This window comes from Thalassophryne amazonica, chromosome 18 (assembly GCF_902500255.1).
Source record: "Thalassophryne amazonica chromosome 18, fThaAma1.1, whole genome shotgun sequence".
Taxonomy (NCBI): domain Eukaryota; kingdom Metazoa; phylum Chordata; class Actinopteri; order Batrachoidiformes; family Batrachoididae; genus Thalassophryne; species Thalassophryne amazonica.
This window is the reverse complement of record NC_047120.1, coordinates 4,673,698-4,699,199: the sequence shown is the minus strand read 5'-3', so window position 1 is coordinate 4,699,199 and position 25,502 is coordinate 4,673,698. Positions and strand designations below refer to the sequence as shown.

Genomic DNA, 25,502 nt, shown 5'->3' with positions numbered 1-25,502 from the left:
CCATTCCTCTGCAGATGATCAGTTAGCTGTTTTACAACTACCCTTTCAAGAATTTTTGAGAGAAAAAAATCACTTCATGCAATGAAGCGGCAATCGTGCTGAAATTTCGTATGAATTTGCGATAGAAATTTGCAAAGCCCAGGAATCTTTGAACTTCCTTACGAGTATTCTGAACAGCCCAGTGCTGCATGTCCGTGACCTTTTCAGGGTCCATCTTGATCTCACCCTCCATAATCACGAATCCCAGGAATGGTGCTGTTGATTTACAGAACTCGCACTTCTCAGCTTCAACAAACAGGTTATGTTGCAACAGGGTTTGAAGTATGGTGTGAACATTGCGGGTGTAGGTTTCAAGGTTGGGGAAGAAAATCAGAATGTCAACCAGATAAATGAAAACAAATTTGTTCAAGTATTCACATAACACATCATTAACTAGGTTTTTGAAAAACCGCGGGAGCATTCACGAGTCCAAAAGGCATGATTAAATACTCGTAGTGCCCGGTGGGCATGTTGAACTCGGTTTTACATTCATCGCCTTGTTTTATTCTGACCAAATAATATGCATTGTGAAGATCATGGTTGGTAAACATCTTAGCCCCATCCAATAACTCAAAGGCAGATGAGATAAGAGGCAGGCAATGTTATGTCATTGAATCCATGATAATCGATGCAAGGGTGGAGGGACTTATCCTTCTTCTCTAAAAAAAGAACCCGGCCCCTGCGGGCGGCGATGAAGGTCTAATCAAACCAGCTGCAACCGATTCCTGTATGTACTCATTCATAGCGATGCGTTCAGGTGCCAACAGAGAAAAGAGCTTTCCCTGAGGTGGGCTTGACCCGGGGAGGAGCTTGATAGCACAGTCATATTCCCGGTGAGGCGTTAATGATTTAGCTTTGACTTTACTAATGTCAGGGGGGTGCCGTCATGGTAGCATGACGGCACCCCCGCTACATCCAGGTTGGAATCTGGCTGTGTACATTCAGGTTTTAACAGACAAGTATTCTTACAAGCAGGTCCCAAGAGATAATCTCCCCTTTAAACCAATCAAAATTAGGGCCATGTTGTTGTAACCAGGGGTGCCCCAAAATTGTTGGGTGATTCATATTATCAAAGACGTGAAAATTAATAGAATTAGAGTGAAATTCAGAAATGATCATACTGACAGACTGAGTGCGGTGAGTAATGTGACCAATTCATGACCATCCACCGCGCACATCACCAGAGGGCACGAGAGCTTTAAAAGCTTAAGGCATAGAGACCTGGCAAGAGAAGACAAAATGAAATTGGCATTAGAACCAGAATCAACAAAAGTTGACAAGGAAACTGACAAATGATCACAGATTAATTTAGCCAGAATTACATTCTGTGCCGTGGAAGGAATGAATTTGCGACTCATCCGTAATTCCGATTAAGGCCACACAGTGACACCCTTGACTTGACAATTGGAAATCAAGTGATATGACTATCCACAGTATAAACAGCATTGGTCCTCGCAGCAGCACCATCGCCCCGTCGAAGACAGACGAGTGTATTCAACTGCATGGGTTCTTTGGCGCTGTGATTTAGAGATTCGGCTCCAACTTGGCTGGAGGAGGACGAGCAGTTCGGTGGCTTGGCTGAGCACTGATCTGATAAGTGAGCTGCTCTGCGAGGTCAATCCATCAGGCTTCGGTCGGTCTGGATGGCCAGTGTGATGAGCTCATCAAGGTCCCCAAGGAGGTCGACGGCGAAAAGTTGGTCCTGGATGTTGTCCAACAGCCCCTGGAAGAAGACGTCTCGGAGTGCTGCTGGGTTCCACTCGCTCTTAGCTGCCAGGATACGGAATTCTAATGCGTAATCAGCAACACGGCAGCCGCATTGCTTAACTCTCATGAGTGAACGTGTAGCGTCATGTCCAGCTGGGAACTGTGTTGGAACACCTGCTGCAATGCTGCTGTGAAAGCCAGAAATGAAGCATGGGTGGCAGATTGACGACCCCATTCTGCCACTGCCCAAGCTGCAGCTCGACCGGTCAGGTGAGTGATCATGAATGCTATCTTCGTCTTATTGGACAGAAACATTGATGACATCAGTTCGAAGTGCACCTCACACTGAGCAATGAATGGTCTGACGTCACCGGACTCTCCCGAAAAGAGCTCAGGACGAGACAGCTGGTTGCAAAAAACAGGTTCAGGTACAGAAGCCGGTGAGCCTGCTGATGGCCCTGAAGGTGGTACACTGGAGCTACCGGTAGCCATGTCAGAATTAGCCTGAGGATTTAACTTTGACAATAATTGTCCCATCTGAGTGCTCACCAAAAACATAAACAAGTCCTGGGGTTTAGCGAGTTCGCTAAATCCAGAGGTCGGAGCGGTAAGCTGGTCTTCCTGCTGAGCTAACTGCCTACTGTGGTGGCGTACCACCAGCTGGAACGGGTCTGAGACGGGTGTGTCCACTGTTGGCCAGATTGATCTGTCAGGCTGGTTGGTCAGGAATGGTTGGACACAAAAGCAAGGCTCGAACAAACAGCTCTGGTTGTAAAAAGGCTTTACTGGGGAGGATAGCAGAGGTCGGTACATGAGTAGGCAGTCCAAAAAAACACAACAGTACAAAAATCATCAGGCTGAGGTGTGGTCGATCAAACAGGCAAGAGTTCAGGAACACAATGAGGCAGACAAGACTATGGAACACAAGGAACAGAGCTGGAGAGAAGGCACAAGGCGCATAAATCTGGCGAAGGACTAAAAGCCCGCAGTGAGCTTATAAAACCTCAGGTGACGAGCTGCAAATCAGGAGCAGGTGTGTGTGGAAAGCACCAGAACAACGGTGTGGCCAGAGAGAGGGAAGCACCCACCACCAAGAACCAAGAGACAGAAAACAGAAATAGAGACAGACGGACCCAAGCAGAAAACTCAGTAAGAGAATAAATACACAGAAAACCAATGAAACAGAAAAATAACAAAACAGACGAGAAAATAAAAACAGACAAGACAAAATCTCAAACCCTGACAAAACTGCACTCCAGTCATCATCTATCTCAGTGACAGATCTCTGAAGCTTCTGTACAACAATTATTTCCACATAAATTTAGCATTATTTCATAATAAATTACAGAAAGTCCTAAAAATCACCTGAGATTAATGAAACCCAGCACGCCTGACTCTACACCCAAACCGATCAATGTTTGGGTGTAGGTAAAAAAGTAAAACCTCTTAAATCACATGCAAACCTTTACGCCACCATCTCCCTGAAAGAGACAACAGTGCCTCCTTCATTTCAATAGACGTCCGTGTCAGAGGAGGGTTGTCAATCAAACATCGCTCTTCAGAAACAACCAATCACAGCAGTGTTAGTTTTGACCCCTGGTTTGTGCAGTTAATATCTACATGTGTGAAATAATGTAATACGCCTGAATACATGTTTTACGTGAGTTACAAGCTCTGCTCCTTGCTCAGTGAGTCCTTGAAGGAAACCACACGTACCTGTGCAAAGGCTGGTGAACGGCAGGGTGAACTGTCCCAGGAAGTCATTACTTGAGGTGTAGTCATGGTCTTCCACCATGAAGCGAACCAGAGCCAGATCAGGAACATGGACAGTAAAGTTAAAGGTACAGTCCCACCGAGGGTTAAAGCCTAAAATGAAGCCAAAAGCTCACCGTGATGTCCAGTGTCAGTCTAGCTGTCACATTTTCTTATGTTTACAATCCCTAGAGCTTTGATTATCCTGTTCTGTCTCAAAGGCTTCTCCCTTTAAGGGCGGTCACTATGTGGTTCATCACTGTAACTAATGTTAGCATTAATATTTAAATGAGCTCATTTGAACAAAGATCTTTTGGAGCTATGTGGAAATTTGAGCTGATTGTCCTTAAAGCATCTGATTATTTAAGGTTTTTCTTTTTAAAATAGGTTAAATACTCACCATTGTTGTCGACATGATGCGTTTTCTTCTTATTGTTGTCGATGGGAACACCATGTACCTCCACCCACACCTGAGGGTCCACAATGGAGCTGGGTTTGTCACAGTCTGGTTTTGGCAGCTGCTGAGCTGAAATAACCTGGATGCAACAGCAAAATAGGAAGTTTAATGTTGCGTTACTACACTTAACGACGACAAGTCACGAATGCCATGAAGTATGCATTCTTGGCCGCAGATCATGAATGTGATGATTCGGGGCAGAGGCGTCAGGTGTCCTCAGGAACTGTTGCAACCTGTTACCACGCATTATGATTAATGGCACATGTTGGTGGAGAATTATCAGGAACCATTACACATGGTCAAGAATAATGTTCCGTTCTGTCACGTTGTGAATGAGGCGAATTGTCTCCACACACACCCATATTCATCCAACTGTCAGCTGCTGAACAATTCAGATGGCTCCAGTTTTTTCCTCAACAGCCACAGCAGAAGAACTTTGTGACTGCATGCTTCGTTAGGCTCTGTGCCATGGAGTGACGCAGAGAGGAGGAGGAGACGAAGAGAGCCAGATGTGTGGCTCCACGCGGCTCTCGTCTCACTTGTTTTCCCAAACATCAGGCACATGCAGTAGGTGGAACACATGCAGGAGCGCGCTGAGGAGCATTGCAACAAAACTTTTAGCTGAATTGGCGTCACTGTCCTCCTTCAGCATACTGCAGCAATGAAACTGAATGCAGTGCAGCAGGGTTTAATTGTGTGCACGTCAGAGAAGAATGCTGTCACGCTCTATTAAGGATCATCACTAATCAAGATGGCTCAACATGCTCAGTTGCGACCTCCACGACATGAAGCGAAATGAGCGTGGTGCGTGACATTCGTGGAAGATTTTTTGACAGCCAAAAACATGCTCCACGAAAATCACGCACCAACACGCACTATTAAGAAACCTATTCAGATGCATTATGTCACGTTAAGATTGTCAGGAATGTGCCAAGAATCACGCAAAAATGACATTCGTAACGCGTCTGCTTATGTGTAAACGTACCTTAAGATTCATGGGCCATGTGTGTCTATAACATTTTTTTTCTGTCAGAAAAGACTTGGGAACATGCCCATAAACACATGATCCCAGTAGGTTTCAGCATTTTCAGTGAATTTCAAAAAGCCTGGGAAACATCAATCAATCAATCAATTTTATTTATATAGCGCCAAATCACAACAAACAGTTGCCCCAAGGTGCTTTATATTGTAAGGCAAGGCCATAAAATAATTACGTAAAAACCCCAACTGTCAAAACGACCCCCTGTGAGCAAGCAATTGGCCACAGTGGGAAGGAAAAACTCCCTTTTAACAGGAAGAAACCTCCAGCAGAACCAGGCTCAGGGAGGGGCAGTCTTCTGCTGGGACTGGTTGGGGCTGAGGGAGAGAACCAGGAAAAAGACATGCTGTGGAGGGGAGCAGAGATCAATCACTAATGATTAAATGCAGAGTGGTGCATACAGAGCAAAAAGAGAAAGAAACACTCAGTGCATCATGGGAACCCCCCAGCAGTCTAAGTCTATAGCAGCATAACTAAGGGATGGTTCAGGGTCACCTGATCCAGCCCTAACTATAAGCTTTAGCAAAAAGGAAAGTTTTAAGCCTAATCTTAAAAGTAGAGAGGGTGTCTTTTCTCCCCGATCTGAATTGGTAGCTGGTTCCACAGGAGAGGAGCCTGAAAGCTGAAGGCTCTGCCTCCCATTCTACTCTTACAAACCCTAGGAACTACAAGTAAGCCTGCAGTCTGAGAGCGAAGCGCTCTATTGGGGTGATATGGTACTATGAGGTCCCTAAGATAAGATGGGACCTGATTATTCAAAACCTTATAAGTAAGAAGAAGAATTTTAAATTCTATTCTAGAATTAACAGGAAGCCAATGAAGAGAGGCCAATATGGGTGAGATATGCTCTCTCCTTCTAGTCCCTGTCAGTACTCTAGCTGCAGCATTTTGAATTAACTGAAGGCTTTTCAGGGAACTTTTAGGACAACCTGATAATAATGAATTACAATAGTCCAGCCTAGAGGAAATAAATGCATGAATTAGTTTTTCAGCATCACTCTGAGACAAGACCTTTCTAATTATAGAGATATTGCGTAAATGCAAAAAAGCAGTCCTACATATTTGTTTAATATGCGCATTGAAGGACATATCCTGATCAAAAATGACTCCAAGATTTCTCACAGTATTACTAGAGGTCAGGGTAATGCCATCCAGAGTAAGGATCTGGTTAGACACCATGTTTCTAAGATTTGTGGGGCCAAGTACAATAACTTCAGTTTTATCTGAGTTTAAAAGCAGGAAATTAGAGGTCATCCATGTCTTTATGTCTGCAAGACAATCCTGCGGTTTAGCTAATTGGTGTGTGTCCTCTGCCTTCATGGATAGATAAAGCTGGGTATCATCTGCGTAACAATGACAATTTAAGCAATGCCGTCTAATAATACTGCCTAAGGGAAGCATGTATAAAGTGAATAAAATTGGTCCTAGCACAGAACCTTGTGGAACTCCATAATTAACCTTAGTCTGTGAAGAAGACTCCCCATTTACATGAACAAATTGTAATCTATTAAATAAATATGATTCAAACCACCGCAGCGCAGTGCCTTTAATACCTATGGCATGCTCTAATCTCTGTAATAAAATTTTATGGTCAACAGTATCAAAAGCAGCACTGAGGTCTAACAGAACAAGCACATAGTCCACTGTCTGAGGCCATAAGAAGATCATTTGTAACCTTCACTAATGCTGTTTCTGTACTATGATGAATTCTAAAACCTGACTGAAACTCTTCAAATAGACCATTCCTCTGCAGATGATCAGTTAGCTGTTTTACAACTACCCTTTCAAGAATTTTTGAGAGAAAAGGAAGGTTGGAGATTGGCCTATAATTAGCTAAGATAGCTGGGTCAAGTGATGGTTTAATTACTGCCACCTTAAAAGCCTGTGGTACATAGCCAACTAATAAAGATAGATTGATCATATTTAAGATCGAAGCATTAAATAATGGTAGGGCTTCCTTGACATGGGATTTGCTAGGACAACAACAATAAACATCTGACAGCTGGATTAAAATGCACAGCAATAAAAAGACACAAGCATCTGTCCAATCTGATATCACAAATGAGTTTTGTGTATGTGCATGTGTGTGCCTATTATTATACACTGAACAAAAATATCAATGCAAAATTTTTGTTTTTGCTCCTATTTTTCATGAGTTGAACTCAAACATCTAAAACATTTTCTATATACACAAAAGACCTATTTCTCCTATGTGCTGACAAATCTGTTTAAAACTGTGTTAATGAACACTTCTCCTTTGCCGAGATAATCCATCTGTGAGGTGGCATATCATGATACTGATTAGACAGCATGATTATTACAAAGTTGTGCCTTAGGCTGGCCATGATAAAAGGCCATTCTGAGATTTGCAGTTTTGCTTTATTGGGGGGAGTCTGGGGGGAGTGTCAGAAAATGAGTCAGTATCTGGTGTGACCACTATTTGCCTCATGCAGTATATCACCTCATTCATTATTTGTTTTATATAACGGCTAAAATAGATCCTTGTCATTTGATATTTTATTCATTTATAAACAACAGAAAAGGGACTTACATTTTGGTGTTCCACTGCTGCTAAAGTCCAAATTGTGACGTGTAGTACATTTGTGTTGGCATGTGCACACTTCCCAGGACTTGTGCACATGCCAACCTGATCATCTCCTTTGCATAGAGTTGAGACAACAACCTCACCCTCAACACAGACAAGGCCAAGGAGATGATAGTGGACATGAGGAAGGAGAGGAGGCCTCACCAGCTGCTGTTCATCTGAGGTCTTGAGGTGGAGAGGGTGAGGAACTTCAAGTACCTGAGGGTTCACATCAGCGATGACCTCACCTGGACATTCAACACCACACAGGTGGTGAAGAAGGCTCAGCAGCGGCTGTATTTCCTGAGGAGGCTGAGGAAATTTGGGATGGCACCCAAGATCCTCAGCAACTTCTATAGCTGCATCACTGAGTCAGTCCTGACCACCTGCATCACTGTGTAGTATGGCAGCTCTACTGTGTGGGACCGCAAACACCTGCAGAGAGTGATAGGGACTGCGTCTAAGATCACCGGGACCCCACAACCTTCTCTGCAGAGCATCTACCACCACAGAGTCCACAGGAGAGCTGTCTCCATCATCAAAGACCTCACTCACCCCCAACATGGACTATTCACACTCCTCCCCTCAGGCCGCAGGTTCAGGACTGTGAGATGCAGAACCACCAGGTTCAAGAACTCCTTCTTTCCCACAGCCATTAGACTGTTAAACAGCTGAACACCCCCCCCCCCCCCCCAAGGACAGAGCCCCCCCATCACTGGTCACTTTATCTTCTATTGGACACTTTACTATAGTACGGACACTTTATTCTATTGCACTACAACACCTGTTAACTTGAATCCATTGGCTCAGTTGCACTAATTGCACGAAACCATTTACTGCTGAATGTTGCACAAAACAGTGCATCAGTGTGCAACATTCCCTATCATGTACATATCATGTAGGCCATTACACAAGCATATTTTATATTTCCCAACTTACAGTGTATATTTCTTTTTATTACATTTTTATTACATTGCTTGTTATATTCTATTGTTCTTACCAGCATGCTTATTTTATGTTATTTCATTTTTCCCCCCATTTATATTTAGATATTTTATACTTAGTTATTTAAATATATATTTGGGCATTCAGTGTGGGCAGCAAAGTAAGAAATTCATTCCACAGGGAAACATGTTTCTTTACTGTGCATATTACAATAAAAGCTTTGAATTGTTGAGTCTTTGATCAGGTTGTTGATTGTGGCCTGTGGAATGTTGGTCCTCTCCTTTTCAGTGGCTGTGCAAAGTTGCTGGATATTGGTGAGAACTGGAGCACACTGTCGTATACACCAATCCAGAGCATACCAAACAAGCACAATGGGTGACATGTCAAGTGAGTATGCTGGCCGTGCAAGAACTGGGATGTTTTCAGCTTCCAGGAATTGTGTACAGATCCTTGCAACATGGGGCCGTGCATTATCATGCTGCAACATTAAAAATGATTATTTATTTATTTATTTATTTTTGGCAACTAGGCAGGAATGGAACTGCAACAGTAAAACATTGTCATCTCATTTTCTTCGAGCTCTTTTGTCTTTCAGGTACTGTGTCCTGTGTGCCTCAAAGTGTTTGACTCCCTCTGAGCACATGTGTCACCATTTGGTGTTGTCCTGAGACAGAGCTTTGGACTCCGGCGAGGGCGGTCGCCACTCACACATGGACAGTGACTGATACGCATTCTCCCACCCCCTTCCCCTCCTTTGTGTTCCTGTCCCCATCCCCCACCACATCCCGTCCCCCGCTCACACCACTCCGTTCCCCCTCTGGGAGCAGCGCAGCTTTAGCTGAGGCAGCTCCCCATTCACCCCAAGCTGGCTGCGCAACCACGTGTTGCTGCAGCCCCCTCACACTCACAATTCCTCAGTTCGGATGATGGACTGTTTCAAAGTTTAGTGTACATAAACAATCAAATATATATGTGCGGGTGTTTTAATGCTGAACGTGGGCCATTATTACATTCAACTAGTAATAATTATTGGATTATTGGTGGATTATTTGCTGTACATTTGTATGACGTAATTGGGTGTGAAATTAATTGCCCTTTTAGGGATCAATAAAGTTGTCTGAGTCTGAGCAACATTTTGCCAGTTGTTGATGGTGATGTTGCTGGCTTTGAGGTTGGCTTTCAGTGTGTCTTTCAATCTGAGGTGGGGTCTGCCTACAGATTGTTTACCACTTAGCAATTGGCTGAAGAATACTGCTTTTGGAATTCTGTCATCCTCCATTCTGGTGAGGTGTCCAGCCCAGTGCAGCTGACCTTTGATGACTAGGCTTTCAGTGCTGTGAAGACCACAGCCCTGCTTGATGCCATTTGTGACCGGGAATGAATCTGATGACTCTCCACTTCCTTAGACTTTGGCTTGCATACCCTCGTGAAAGGACTTGATGACAGATATGAATACCATGATGATTGTCGCAGACAGTACGATCACCTTTACGTTTGTTAAGATTTACAATGGAGGCGTCCTTGAACTCTTGGGGCAAAGCATCCTTGTCCAAGATGAGTATGAAGAGCTGGGTGATTTTTCTCTGCATGTGGATTCCTCCGTGTTTGAATATCTCAGCTGGGATACCATCAGCACCTGAACAATTCCCTGCAGATGTTTGCTTGATGGCTCTCCCAACCTCATGTTGTGATGGGGCATGTCAAGCTCTGCCAGGATCTGCCATTGAGGAATTGCTTCCAATGTTTGCTCGCACATGGAGGATGGTCTATTGAGTAAGGTGTTGAAATGTTCTGCCTATCGGCATAAGATCCCCTATTTGTCTGTGAGGAGTGAATTGGCATCTAATGAGTGAACTGGTGCATTTCCACCTGACTTTGGACCATAAACAGCCCTGAGCCCTTCATGGAATAGCTTGCTGTTGTCCTTGTCTGTAGTGTCTTGAAGTTCTGCAGCTTTCCTCTCCCACCATGCATCCTTCATCTTTCTGAGGTTCTTTTGAACAGTTTATTTTACATTCAGGTAGGCTGATCTCTGAGAGGGTGACGTCTTATCTGCAGTGTAGTTTTTGTGAGCTTGGTACAGCTGGTTCAGGAGCTCCGGGGCCTCTGCGTTGTTCTCATCAAACCAGTCTTGGTGTTTGCAAAACTCAGGACATCTGCACTTACAGATAGCATCTCTGAATTGATTCCACGCTGTCTCCACATCCATGTCCTCAAAAATATCGGGGATATCAGACTCCTGCATTTTCATCTTTAGTTCTGCTTACATGTCTGAGTTCTTAAGGTTCGAGACTTGGAGCCTACGTGGAGGCTTTTCCCTTCTGGTGTGTAGCTTTGGTGCAATTTGAAGAGACACTTTACTCCTGAACAGTCTATGGTCAGACCAGCATTCAGCACCTCCCATAGCTCTTGTGTGCTTGATGGCCCTCATGTCCCTCTGTCTCACAATGACATAATCTGTCATGTGCCACTGCTTAGAGTGAGGGTGCATTCAGGTGGTCTTGTATTCGTTGGCTTGTTGGAAGATGGTATTTGTAATGGTGAGGTTGTGTTCATTGCACTTCTCCAGCAGGATTTGTCCATTTGAGTTTTGTTTCCCACACCGTGTTTTCCAGTGACCCTTTCCAGGCATCAGAGTCACAACCGACTCAGGCATTGAACTCTCAGAGGATGATAAGCTTGTTGGTCCTTGGTGTTCCTGATAGCTCGATCCAGGTCCTGGCAAAAGGCTTCTTTAGTCTCATCAGTATGAGTCATTGTAGGAGCATATATGCTTAGTATGGTTGGATGCCGGTCTCTTGAGAGGTCTAGCCATCGGCTCATAATGCTGTCACTGATGGCAAGTGGTAACTTTCCAAGTTTGCGGGCCAGGGATGTGCATATTGCAAACCCTACCCCTCCCATTCATGGCTCACTATCTGGTTTGTCCTTCCAGTAGAAGGTGCAGCCTGCTCCTACTTCTTCAAGACTAGCTTCACTGCTTATTCTTGTCTCGCTTAGGGCAGCAATATCAATGTTGTACTGTCCTAGCATCCCTGCTATGATTGCAGTCCTATGTTCAAGTCTGTCATTGTTGTCCAGTAGCGTTCTCACATTCCATGATGCAAGATTCATCTGGTATTATCTCTGTGGTCTTCAACCGCAATTTTTGGATGGCCAACCAGGTGCGGCTGCCTGGCAAGCATTGTATGGAGTAGGCAATGTCTGAGATCCCTTTTCAGTACCCTTCCTCATTTGGGGAAAGCAGTGCTGTCCCTGGAAAAGGCTGCTCTGACACTCACCGTGTGTATGATAAGCGACCATCACACATGAGCTGCCTGAGTGCAGCTTTGTAACTGGGAACTGCCAGCATCATCCTGTGCCTGTTCCCGTCGCCAATTGCCGTTGTCAGGAAAGATGACTTTAAGATTGCTTTCAGCTTGTTTTCATCTTAGAATATAATACGTGCCATGGAATTAGTATACATGCTGTTGGATTAAACTGCACAGTGTTTGGTACCTTCCAGGAGTAAGTGAGGTCATACCGGACTTTTCCATTACAAATGGGGAGGCCCACGGAATGAACTCGGTGGTGAAGACAATGGAATATGTCTAAGAATGATTCTAACATGACAAGTATGATCAAATGAAGTATTAATGTATTAAAATTAAGAGTTGATTAGAAAAAGTATTAGAAAAAGTATGTTACAAATAAGTGAAATGAATGATTATATGAGTTGTTTTTCATAAAGAGTGCAGAGTCAGAGAAAAAGAGGAAGTGAAGAAGATGTCGCAAACAGGGCAAGAAAAACTGATGTTAAACAACTGATCAAATGATTAAGATGTTGGTAAAAATTAAATGAATAATAAGGAATGAAAATGGTTGTATATGATCATATGAATTGTTTTTATGTGAAAGAGAGTTGTAATGAAATGATTGAATATGATTGATGTGATTTTGAAGAAATGATTTAAAAGAATGAATTCTCGGAAAAGCTGAAGTGTTAACAGAAAAGAGGAACTTGAGAAATAAGTTACTGGTAGGGGCTGTGGGGATTTCCAGTAAAAGTAGAAGGAGAAGGGAGGAGGTTTTGAGTCAACAGCGTCCCCATGGTAACCAAGATCATCTGAGGACAACAACAGTCAAGCACATATATAAACTGTGAAACACCAGAAAACGGGGTTATTCTTCCAGGGAGAGGTGCTGTTGCCACTACTCCCCTGCTACGAGGAGATCACAAGACTTGACCATCTTGTGAGCAGCAATTGGAATCGTGGAGTGAGAGGACTGGAGCCATAAAAGATCATTTGAGAGAGATTTCAACTCCCACTCAGGCCGTTATGTGGATTAACTTCCTGAAGGACTACAACATCACACAAGGATCGTGGTCAGCTAACGATTAATAGCTGATGAAGAGGAAATCAAGTTCATCGAGCTGGGGACCCTAACCTCAAAAACCTCCTTCCCTCACTCCTAGAAAAAATTGTTAAGAAGTCAATCCAGTCCCAGTCAAAGTAAGATCAGTCAGAATTATTGAATTAAAAACAAAAATCTCTGCCAATCATTATTCTAATTATACTTGAATTACTGTTGTGAAATTATCACCATATAATCTATGTTGATTATGTTATTGGCACTTGCAAAACCTGCAATAAATTTCCAAGCATGCAGTTAAAGTGTTAAGGCTCGGACATTGGATTATTGATGCTTCTTAAGGTGTAAAAGTTAAAGTTTATTGGGTGTACAACATCAAAAAGGCTCTAAAAGGTTAGTCTGGTTTTTTAATGAAAATAACACATCCTGGGGACTCGCTGTACAAGTCACTAAATTCAAAATCTAGCAACATTCCAAGAGCCCTGATCCATAAGAGGAGAGCTACCGTTAACGGGCGTGGCCGGTTCGTATCCTGGTTCCTGAGAAGGCTATTTGACCGGGGTGCGAGATCAGCTTCAGCGGGGTGGACGTCCGGATGGAGGCAGTGAGCAGCTAGACGAATCTCCTCGCCACCAGCTTGAACAGCCTTTGTGCAGCCCTGCCGGGTAATACCCGTGGAGACACGAAGGTCGGACCCCAGAGACGGAGAGCTGGTTTTTACACAAACACACTCATCGGAGGGTGAGCGTGTGCCGTGTATCTAAAAAGCGGGATCTGACACATGGCGCCCGAACAGGGACCTGACGAAGTGTAGTCGGGTCCTAGGAAGAATCCTGGCCAAAGGAGAGTCTTTGCCATTGGGTAGGTGGAAAGCCTCTGAATAGATCAACAAAGGAGACAGTGTTGTGGAGAGTGTCGGCTGATGGCCTGTATAGGTCCAGTAACGGCTTGAAACATATCTGTCCTCCAGAGGTGTGAAAATTTGGAGGCGACCACCAGAAGGATGAAGTAAAGACAACAGGAGTAAGTATCCCAGGGAGCTGGGATCAAGGACGAGAAGCAGACGGGGATAGCCTGCTGGATCGTTACGAAACGACGAGGAAGGGAAGCAGGTGGGAAGCTGGATCGGATCGTCAAGAAAGCAGGTATGAGAGTATACCGTGCAAAATGGTGATCTACAAGAGAGAATGGGATCATCAACCCGTGAGGCTCCTGAGGGGAGAAGCGAGAAAAGGAGCAGCTGATTTGGAGTTAACCTCTGGAATTAGCGCTGAATAGCCAAGTAGTCTGTCACTCATCCCTGACTCAAGGCGCCAAGAGAGGCTTTGAGAGGCAGACGACTCGAGACGACAAGGACCATAGCTGAAGTCAAGGAGACGACAGTGGTGGAATCGACAATCTCAGCAACCGAGAGAATAAAGGGAGGACAATCATTACAAAACAGTAAGGTTAGTATTAAGAATAAGCAGTGAAAATATGGCTGAAGGAGAGTCAGGACCCGTAGCAAACCCTGAATCCGAACATGAAGGGGGAAAAGAAGTGGATTTTCGGCCACACAGAATGGTATTGTATGGACGAGGATATGATACTTGGGCAGAAACAGTTCAAAAATATGTCATAGATCAAAGTGTGGAAACTGATGAAGAATGTTTCAAAGAAGATATGGCAGGAACTATACACACATTAGGGATATATTATCCAGGTAAGCATAAGGAGGGGCAGATCTTGGCCGTTTTGAGGAGCCCACCAGTCCCAAAGGACAAGATGGGGACCAGAGAGTGGCTTGAATGGTGGTGTAAACGTCTCGAAGAAGAGTGGAAAAGAGGACAAATCACCACCTCAATAAGCCCTGAGAAAAGTTATGACTCCGTAGTAAAAATGACAGCTGGGTTTTTGGGAGTAGAGACGGTCCTGGTTGATGTTAAAGCAAAATCAGCGTCCGTATATGCTGAGTTTAAGTCCATGGCAGAACGGCTAAAAGGGTTAGGAAGAATGCTTAAGGAGCAATATCGTATAATGGAAGATATGAGTGGAAGTCAGATCCTCGATAATGAAGATGAAGGCAAGATAGACTCCCAGGCCGAATCCGAACAAAGTGATGAGGAACACAAGCCAGAGGGAAGTGGAGATGAATTGATATCCCCGGGAGGTCCTAATCCTGGGGGAAATGGTCAAGAATATAAAAGCCCGGATCAGCTCCACACAAGCTTTGACCCAGAGTGGCCAAATTTGCCCTTAGGAAGTGTGAGAGGAACAACCTCAACAGTTAAAAAACAGACAGAACGCCTGGTTGAGCAGGATAAAAGACGAAGAAGCCTTCAGGGAGTGTCTGGACAGATATTCCATCAATCGCCGGAATGTGGGCCCAGAAGCTTGGGACAGCTTAAAGCTGAAGAATGTGTTGCCGGACCGAGTTACCATATTAAAGAGGAAGGGCGTTCACAGGAGATGTTTAGAAAATCTAAAGCAAAAACCCACCATGTATACATTGAATCTGACTACATGGAGGACTTGGACCCTATGCCCGAAGGAACTAAAAAAATGGTGGCCCAAGATGGAAGACGGGCATATCATTATTTTGGCAGTCCTTGGGATATAGATGGAGATAGTCTCATTGTCTTCACAAATCCCAATTGACTGCCAACCGAAAATTCTGAGCAAAACTCAAGGAGCGGGCAGGTAGAGAATACCAAGAAGAGCTTAAGAACATAAAGGGGAGAGGTCTGGATGGAAGATCGATGGTGATAACAATTGCACCATGAATGGCTTATCATGCACTCATACATGTGCCCTTTGAAAGCTACCCAGGGAGAGAACATTCAATCGAATACATGGAGGAAATGCTGAAAATTCTGGGAACAGCTATTGATTTGGCTAAAGAACGCCAGCATCGGCGGGTGGTGATATGTGTGGACGGATTACGATCTGGACATATGACATGGGAAGAGGCAGAACCGTGAACCTATAACCTACCTAGAGTACTGACGGGGACTAGAAGGAGAGAGCATATCTCACCCATATTGGCCTCTCTTCATTGGCTTCCTGTTAATTCTAGAATAGAATTTATTAATTAAAATTAAAATTAAAATTCTTCTTCTTACTTATAAGGTTTTGAATAATCAGGTCCCATCTTATCTTAGGGACCTCGTAGTACCATATCACCCCAATAGAGCGCTTCGCTCTCAGACTGCAGGCTTACTTGTAGTTGCTAGGGTTTGTAAGAGTAGAATGGGAGGCAGAGCCTTCAGCTTTCAGGCTCCTCTCCTGTGGAACCAGCTCCCAATTCAGATCAGGGAGACAGACACCCTCTCTACTTTTAAGATTAGACTTAAAACTTTCCTTTTTGCTAAAGCTTATAGTTAGGGCTGGATCAGGTGACCCTGAACCATCCCTTAGTTATGCTGCTATAGACGTAGACTGCTGGGGGGTTCCCATGATGCACTGTTTCTTTCTCTTTGCTCTGTATGCACCACTCTGCATTTAATCATTAGTGATCGATCTCTGCTCCCCTCCACAGCATGTCTTTTTCCTGGTTCTCTCCCTCAGCCCCAACCAGTCCCAGCAGAAGACTGCCCCTCCCTGAGCCTGGTTCTGCTGGAGGTTTCTTCCTGTTAAAAGGGAGTTTTTCCTTCCCACTGTAGCCAAGTGCTTGCTCACAGGGGGTCGTTTTGACCGTTGGGGTTTTACATAATTATTGTATGGCCTTGCCTTACAATATAAAGCGCCTTGGGGCAACTGTTTGTTGTGATTTGGCGCTATATAAAAAAATTGATTGATTGATTGATACATGCGTACCCCAGGAGTATGGGGATCAATGAGAGAAATTGTGGTGGTCACTAGCAATGAGGAGGAGCAAGATCGAGTGAGAAGGGCACTTGAAGCAGTGAACCTAGGACCAAATAGAGCAGGTCCAAGGAAGGGTGCAGTTGGAGCTAGTGGAGTGGCAACTAGTCCCCCGCTAGTGATGCAGTCCATCCCCACGGCGACAAGTGATAAAAGATCAGTTCATGCTGTGGGAGTGCAGCAATTAAGGATTAAAACCCCACGACCAACATTAAAACGAGTTACAAGTGGGCTCCAGACTATCATACACCCCACAAGCTCCCAATCTCGGATGAGAGAGCCTTTCCAGGCTCCTCTACCGGATAATGGAGAAGGGGATCCTATACTCATTCCTCTACCTGTCGGAAACACCGAAGCAAACGGGTCACCCCGAAGGTCAGAACAAAACAGGGACCCACAACCACAAGACCCACGTCCTTCCCATGAATCTGATATGGATGAGGACCAAGAAAGAGAGTCTGAAGAGGAGATCAATCCACAAGACTCGGAAGAGGATGAACCGCTATCTGTGGTAGGGGAAAGAGAAGTCTCACGCCCAGAACTACGAACTCGACGCTACAGAGGACGAAAGAAAGAAGTTGGGGTGTATAATGTGCGTGTAGCATCAGAGAGAATTGCAAGAGATGTCAGGGTCAACCCAGTGGAGACTCAAGATAAGCGACAAACCTATGCTCCAAAAGTTGGACAAACTGGGTATGACATCCCAGAAGAGTGGATTGAGCGACAAGATGAAAAGAAAACTCTCGAGGTAACAGCCACTGTTGGAGAGTGGGCTAATATACTAATGTGGCCCTTCTATCCTACACTGACTGCCTGTAAAGAGTTAACAAATAACTTCAGAGTCGCCTATTTAGGCGTTGCGCATGATGTGATGTTGAGAAAACTAAAAATAGCAGCTTTACGCTGGTCATGGTAAGTGTTGAGAGAAATTAATGAAGAAATTCTGGATGATGAAGGAGAAACAATTCCACCATCGTCAGGATTACAAGCAAGCCTCCCAAATCAGGACTTTCCTGCTGGATCTAGAGAGCAAAATCTGCCAGCAATTCAAGCTGAAATTCAAGCAGACAGCAGGGAATTCCGTGAATTCAAGAAATTAAAGATGCTGGTGAGAGAGAAAGAACCAAATGAAGACCTAAAGGACTATTTGAAAGAAGTGTGGCCCCTTATTGACAGAGCTTCTAACAGCGAAGAGGGTAAATCTATGTGGCTGGCCCAAGTTACCAGTCAACCCATCAGTCGGGGTGAACCAGCACGAAACCATTATGCCAGGTTAGTGTTGGAAGATCCCAATGATGAAGATTCCCATATTGCTCGAGCTAAAGCTGGACTAGACAAAGGTCAAACATTAGTTCAAGATTTGCATGGGCTAAAACAGACGATTTTGCCACAACGCTATGTTAGGGCACTGAGAGAGGTCACTAAGGGAAGAAGAGGGGAGATAACCTTTGTGAAAATGCCCATAGACGGCACTACAGTCCCACAAATGGACGCGGTGGTGAAGAGCTGGGATCTGGAGCAGCAGTTCTATGAGGAAAAGAGGAAGAAGGAGAGCACACCGAGATCAGGACAAAAACCGGTGGGAGTGGAGAAAAGAAATTCAGTGCCAAAACCACCACCTCCTCAGCCGCATCAAACACCACAGAGGAATAATCAAAGGCCTCCAGCTGGACAATGGAGCTCTCGGCCGAGAGGTCCACCACCTCCACCACCACAATCGCGACCTACACCTGCACCTCATAGTGGTGGCTATCTCCCTAAAGAGTACGACAAATTAACTCCAGAACAAAGGAAAGCCCTCCAGGAAGTCCGCCAAGCCTCAGCGGCGGCTGGAGGGCAGAAGAAGTAATGGCTTTGGAGGCGCGGGTCACGCTAGACCATGCCTACTGGGAGGGGGACAATATCTACACTGATGTGGATGGAGAACCGTACCTGGTGGACACGGGAGCAGAGGTGTCCATGATCCGCAGAAGCCTCGAGACCAAGGGATACCTACTGATCCAGTATGCAAATGCGGCAACGGAGAAAAGACCATTTGGAATATGGAAAGGGGTAGTTTGGATAAAAGGCCCCTTTAATTTGATAACAGTCAAGGATTTGAGAGAATTGCATCGGCCCAAAAGGCTTCGAAATCTGATAAGACGACGAGTGAAAAATTACAGGCAAGAGTTGTACGAATGGATATGACTCCAATTGGAAAGAGTCCGGTAAGCTGCTACAAAGAAGTGGATGTACCGGCTGTCACAGAAGAAAAGATTGAAGAAAGTGATTTCTCTGAAGCAGGGAAAGAACAATTGAGGGAAATTATCTCCAAAGCTAAAGTAGCACGATTTAAAAATGATTGTGGAGATTTGGGGGCTAAATACATTCATGTTATCGAAGGAGGAGTACATCCACCGGTGCGACAACATCCCTTGAACCCTGGAGCAGTTGAGGAAATGGATAAAATAGTAAAAGAATTGGAAGCTTTGGGGATCATTCGAGTGGAATTGAATCCGATCACTAACAGCCCCATCCAAGCAGTTAAGAAGCCAGAGTCGGCAGGAGGAGGCTGGAGACCAGTAATCAACTTCAAGGCTCTCAATCGACGAACAATAGCCAATAGAGCGAGTTTGATAAATCCCCAAGGATCACTGAAAACGCTCCAAATTAAGAGATACAAATCATGCATTGATCTGGCAAATGGATTCTTTTCCCTGCGATTAGCAAAACAGTCACAAGGAAAAACAGCATTCACACATAAGGGGAAAAGTTATGTGTGGCAACGACTCCCGCAGGGATACAGAAATTCACCAAATGTGTTCCAAGCAGCAGTAATGGAAATATTAAAGATCTGGGAGTAACAGTCTACATCGATGATGTGTTTATCGCAGATGATGATGAAAATGAACACCTAATGCGGCTGCAAAAGGTGATTCAGAAGCTCACAGAAGCTGGATTAAAACTCAACCTGAGGAAATGTCAGTTTGGACAATTTAAGGTTAACTATTTGGGATTCCAGGTATCATCAGACCTGGGACTCTCAGAAGTATACCGAGAAAAATTAGTCAGATTAAACCACCGCAATCTGAGAATGACCTACAGAAAATATTGGGATTGTGTAACTATGTGAGAGATCACGTTCCACACTATCAGAGATACGCAAAGCCCCTTTATGCTCGTCTCAAGAAGAAACCTAATGGACAAGAGCAAAAGCAATGGATTTGGACAGCTACAGATCAGGATTGCTTGGAAAAGCTAAAGAAAGCCATTCAAGACGCAGTTAGGCTGGAGCCGCGTAGTCTGACTACTCGTCTGCTAGCCGAAATAAGCTGTGAAGAAGAGGATTCGGTGGTAAAAGTGAGCAACGAAGGAGGGGGTATGGTAACATTGTGGAGCTATACTCTGTCTTCGATTGAGAGAAAATATCCACCGGAAGAAAAAGAACTGGCAGTCCTGGCCAGATATTGGAGTGCGTTAAAAGAACTTGCACAAGGTCAGGGAATAAAAGTTATCACTCAAAGCCAAGTCCACCGGTTCCTAAGAAAAGGAACTATTGAGAGTACTAAAGCCACAAATGCCAGATGGGGAAGGTGGGAGGACATCCTGCTAGACCCTGAGCTGGAAATTGGGCCAAAACAGTCGGCGACAAAAAAGTTGCAGAAGGAGAGGCAACTCCCTATGGAGCCATACGACTGGACTATGTACACTGATGGGTCGAAGAAGGGTACAGACAATATAGCTTATTGGGGCTATATTCTGAAGTATCAAGATAAGGAGAAATATCGTCAAAAAGGTCAAACGCCAAGGAGTGCCCAAGCTGGAGAAGTTACAGCAATACTGGAAGGACTCTTGGAGTTAAACAAGAGGAGAGTAGAAAGGGCTAAAGTGGTTACAGACAGTCATTACTGCGCACAAGCCCTGAAAGAGGACTTATCAATCAATCAATCAATCAATCAACTTTTTTCTTATATAGCGCCAAATCACAACAAACAGTTGTTTGTTGGCGCAAACAAGGCGCTCCATATTGTAAGGCAAGGCCATACAATAATTATGAAAAACCCCAACGGTCAAAACGACCCCCTATAAGCAAGCACTTGGCCACAGTGGGAAGGAAAAACTCCCTTTTAACAGGAAGAAACCTCCAGCAGAACCAGGCTCAGGGAGGGGCAGTCTTCTGCTGAGACTTATCCATTTGGGAAGAAAATGGATTCGAGGGAGCTAAGGGGAAGCCTGTAGCTCATATGGATTTGTGGAGGAAAATAGCCGAGTTGAGGCTAACAATGGACTTAGATGTGGTACATCAGAAGGCCCATGTAAAAGAAGGAGCACATTGGAGCGGGAACGAAGAAGTGGACCGCTATGTGCAGCTGAGAAAAGTCGTCATTGTCGGGATCAAGAAGTGGGAAGAGACACCCAAGGGAAGGGTAGTTCCAAAAGAGTCCATGAAAGAAGTGGTGCTGGCCGTACATGAAGCGCTTGGCCATGCAGGCACCATTCCTACACGGAAGGAGCTGGAGAAGCTGCAACTTTGGATTCCGAGAAACCAAGTCTGCCGAGTCCTCAAAGACTGTGAAGTATGTGGTCGATACAATGCAGGACAATGAGGACAAAGGGTGGATGGTTTCACCATAAAGAGTACTGTTCCATGGGGATCAGTATGCATGGATGTTGCCGGGCCCATGGGGGTGACAAGTAAGAAAGGAGAAAAGTATCTGTTGGTGCTTGTGGACTCTATATCGGGCTATGTGACTGTTAAGCCTATGAGAAAAGCCAACAGCAGCAGTGTGATCAGCATGTTGGATCAAGTGTGTACAAATCTGGGGATACCTAGGGAGCTGAGAACGGACAATGGGACACATTTCCGTAATGCTCAGGTCAACCAGTGGTGCCAGAAAAATGGAGTAATGAGAATTTACTCGCTCCCATACACCCCACAAGCAAATGGAGTTGTGGAAAGGGCTATTGGACTGGTGAAAAACTGGATTGGGAAAAATGCTAACACGAGGGAATGGAGTACTAAGGCCCTGGAAATTGGACAGGCCCTGAATGACCGCCATCGTGCTGGCAGGCCCACCCCTTCGCAAGAACTGAACCAACGCCCATTTTCGACACCGGAAGTGGGGCGGAGTCAGATTCAAAAGGATGGAGAACCAGAACCAAAGATCCCATTTAAGGTTGGGCAGAAGGTGTGGGTGAGAGCTCGAGATCACCTAACCAACACTGCTGTTAAACCTAAGTATGAGACCACAGATACAGTAGTGAAGATACTGGACAGCAACACAGTAGAATTGAAGAAGAAGGGAATCCAAGGAGTGGAGCAGCTGAAGCCAACTCCTAACTAGACGAAACCAGGAGCCAAACATGGCCAAAAACACCCAAGATCTTCCACCCTTTGTCAGAATGGCCACTGTCAATGGGGTGGTTGCCTTAAGAAGAACAAAAAATGGCCTCTGGGCAGGCAGAGCCCTGAGGAAACTATATCATGCAAAGAAAGGATTTTTATCCAGTGAAAAGGAGATATTACAATGGAAAAAAGTTGAGAATCACTGTGTGATTTGCCGCGAAGAAGTACCGCTGATGGTCCAATGGTCGGGACCTGGGGTTAGAAAACCCCCAATTCCAAGTGGGGCAAATCATGAGTTCAAGCAAATACTTCACAAGCCGGTGAAGGTTTTGGATGCACTTGTATGTGGGTTATGCCGACTAACCCAGTTGCCAAGAATGGTCTTTTACACCCAGTGGGACATACGTGGAGACAATGTGGATATGCAGACGTGTTCATGCTATTGGAATGGACATGCGATCGAGTATTGCCTGGTGTGTAAAGCAAGAACTCATATGGGAAGACTACTGCATGTGGCAAGAGCAGAAGGATGGCAAGTGAGAAGGTTTTTGGATCCCCTGAGGACCTTTCACACCGATGAAGCCTGTTGGGCTAATCCTGCAGCAACAGTTGCACTTGATCAAGCAGAAGGGAATCAAGGCAGCGGTGACGTGAGTCCAATGGCACCAAGTGTCTATTTGATGTTACAAACAACTAGAGCAGGAGGAAGTGACCAAGCTGCAGGAGGTGGCGAGCAAAAGCCGTCTTTGTTGCATGAAGCTATACATCAAAACTGGTCCCATGGTTCAGAGTATGGGCAAACTTATGACCCTCCAATAGACACAGTGCAAATTCCACTGGTGTTCAGAGTGTATAGAGATCCGGAGCGACCCAGATATATAGACATGATGGGAGGACTGACCGATGATCAACAGCAAAAAGCCCAAGAAGAAGGATGGATTGGCCCTTGGGAATTGACAACTTGGGCCAAATTCATAGAAGAAGTTCTAAAAAACCCAGAAATTCCACTGGAAGATGCAGAAGAGGTGCCACAAGAAAAAGGGGGCAGAGAAACCCTCATGTATTATTTTACCACTGGACTAGACGCCTGGGGAAATAAAGCGGCAAAATCGAAGAAGAAGTCAGCAGTGTACCACGTGACACCTGAAGAATGGGTGAGAAAGAGGAGGATACAATCTATGGGGGGAGTGGCTAGCAGAGCGGACACCCCTAGTAGGCCGGACCAAACACTTAAGGTGCGGCTCACAGTGCTGATGGTATTGGTTCCCTATGTGGGGTTTACTCTGTCGGGGCACATGTTGACCTCCTGGAGGAACAGCAGCAGTCGTTACACCAACCGACTCAAGGTGAGGAAAAATCAGGAAAGCCACAGAGACGCTGGATGTTTCCCTCCATTTTCCGCGGGATAAGGAAGAAGTAAAAAGAAGCGGCTGTTTGCAAAATGTCGCAAGGACCAGATGTAAATAGAGTACCCATTATTAATAATCGAGGAAGACTTGGACCCTATATACAATGTGGCCTTGGTGCTGAGAAACTATACTTAAATTGGCCAGAAAAAGATTTTGAGGAAGAAGACTGGGAACTAGCATCTAATGGATATTATGTCTCAAATTATGAATATAAAAGAGATGCCGACTTAACAGAGACAACAGGACAAAAATTACTTGCTGAACGAGTGCTGAGCAAGGAAAGTCTGCGGCGTTGGTACATAAAAGGACACCGAAGAATACCCCAATGGGTTCCAAGATGTCCAGATACCTACCCCTGGATATTAAATGTGGTTTACCTACAACTCAACGGCCTGAGATTCACATTGAGATGAGGGATTAATTACGTTGAGCCACTCCAAGGAGTCTATGTTGAAATATACCTTAACCAGTGCTTGATCTGGACAACGAGCCCCAATATGCGATGTCAAATGTACAGACGACTACAAGACCCAAGATATCACGTTTTAGATAACCAGACATTACATTTGAGAGTTATTGATCAACCTCGGGCCTGTGTGAGCTGCCTACCCCCAACCATACCAACAATTTTTGTAAATCGAGACTTCTTCTACTTGTACAAAAGAGGAGTCTGGTACTGTTGTCAAGCAAGAAAAATTCAGCTTCAAATTGAGCCTGAGGATCAAGAAGAGAAGCCTATACTTCCCCTTTATCTAGCCTTATCACAGACCAGGTATTCTGGAAAAGAGTTTTGGCAGCATTGGCAAGCTCTATGGAACTATGTACCCCCACATCAGGTACAGAGGATCGCTGAGGGACCCCTCCCTAAACCTGACAGAATAATTGTTACGATGTGGAAGTGGGCGTGGAAAGGAATGGATTCAGAACTTAAGCACCCTTCTCCCATCTACACTCATCTCTTTAAGAGACAACGACTATTCCCTATGGTGGTGCATCTTGGCAGAAAGAGAAGGAGACCGATGGCGGAGTGATAACTCACTCTGAATCATGCTGCAGACCTTCAAACTGGATGAAAATAATGTAAATAGTCTACGATCCGGGCATGGAGGACTTACACCATACTTGGAATTACCCTACAAGAAAATATGTTTAAACTGGCCACAAAAGGATTACAAAGAAAAAGGATGGTTGCTGGGAACAGGAGGATACTTTGTAGATAATGATTCATATAAAAGGACTGCTGACCTTGCAGAGCCTGGAATATACACTCCTCTGGAAGCTATCGTGAACAAAAATTGGACAACACTGGTGTTGCCCTGGGGTCAGATGGAAGTTTTACCCAATTCCCCGGTGTCCAGACTCATACCCCTGCATCTTGAACGTAGTGCATGTACAGAAAAGGGGCTACAGGTTTAAAATAAGGTGGGGACCTAATCATGTTGATCCATTACAGGGAGTGTATGTGGATATTTGGCTTGGATCTTTCCAGATCTGGACCAGTAGTCCCTATATGTTTAAAAGACTTCAACTACAAGAGGCATGTTCAACTTTCTGTTTGATTGAGAACCAAACTTTGCCAATATGCACGACAGTACAGTACCTTGACATCGAGAGAGGCGGAAGTCTCCCGCCTATTAGAAGTGGATGGCAAACCAGAGTACTAGTGGGGCTTTGGCAACCCACAAGGGCTATACTGATACGACTTAGCATAAAGTCGGGAAGAGGACTATTTCGGAGATCAACTCCTCTGTACTCTGTGATGGAGCAGTATGTCTACAGTGGAACGGCATATTGGGACGCCTATGAGGATATCTTGCACCTATGTAGAGAATTGAATCCTGAATCTTCACAGTGTTTCTACACACCCCAGGGACCACCGCCTGAAATGAAGGAGGTGACAGTCGTCACTTGGAAATGGGCGTGGTGAGGACTAGATATTAGACTCCCATGGCCATCTCCCTTGTTAGTCACCCTTCTTCAGCAACGAGCATCAAGCGTCTCTGTTGGGAGCACGAGACAAACAACAGCACCTAAGATCATCTATCTCT

General features: G+C 44.9%; 1 protein-coding gene across 1 annotated transcript in view; it reads right to left on the bottom strand.

The window, feature by feature from the left end:
* The window catches only part of plcd3b (phospholipase C, delta 3b), a 170,289-nt gene that overhangs the window by 13,153 nt on the left and 131,634 nt on the right, over window positions 1–25,502 (bottom strand). The window contains exons 14-15 of the mRNA XM_034194305.1: window positions 3,899–4,034; window positions 3,463–3,612 (exon numbers count right to left, since the gene is read on the bottom strand). Of these exons, the coding sequence (XP_034050196.1) occupies window positions 3,463–3,612; window positions 3,899–4,034 (286 nt within the window). The remainder of the gene's footprint in view (window positions 1–3,462; window positions 3,613–3,898; window positions 4,035–25,502) is intronic.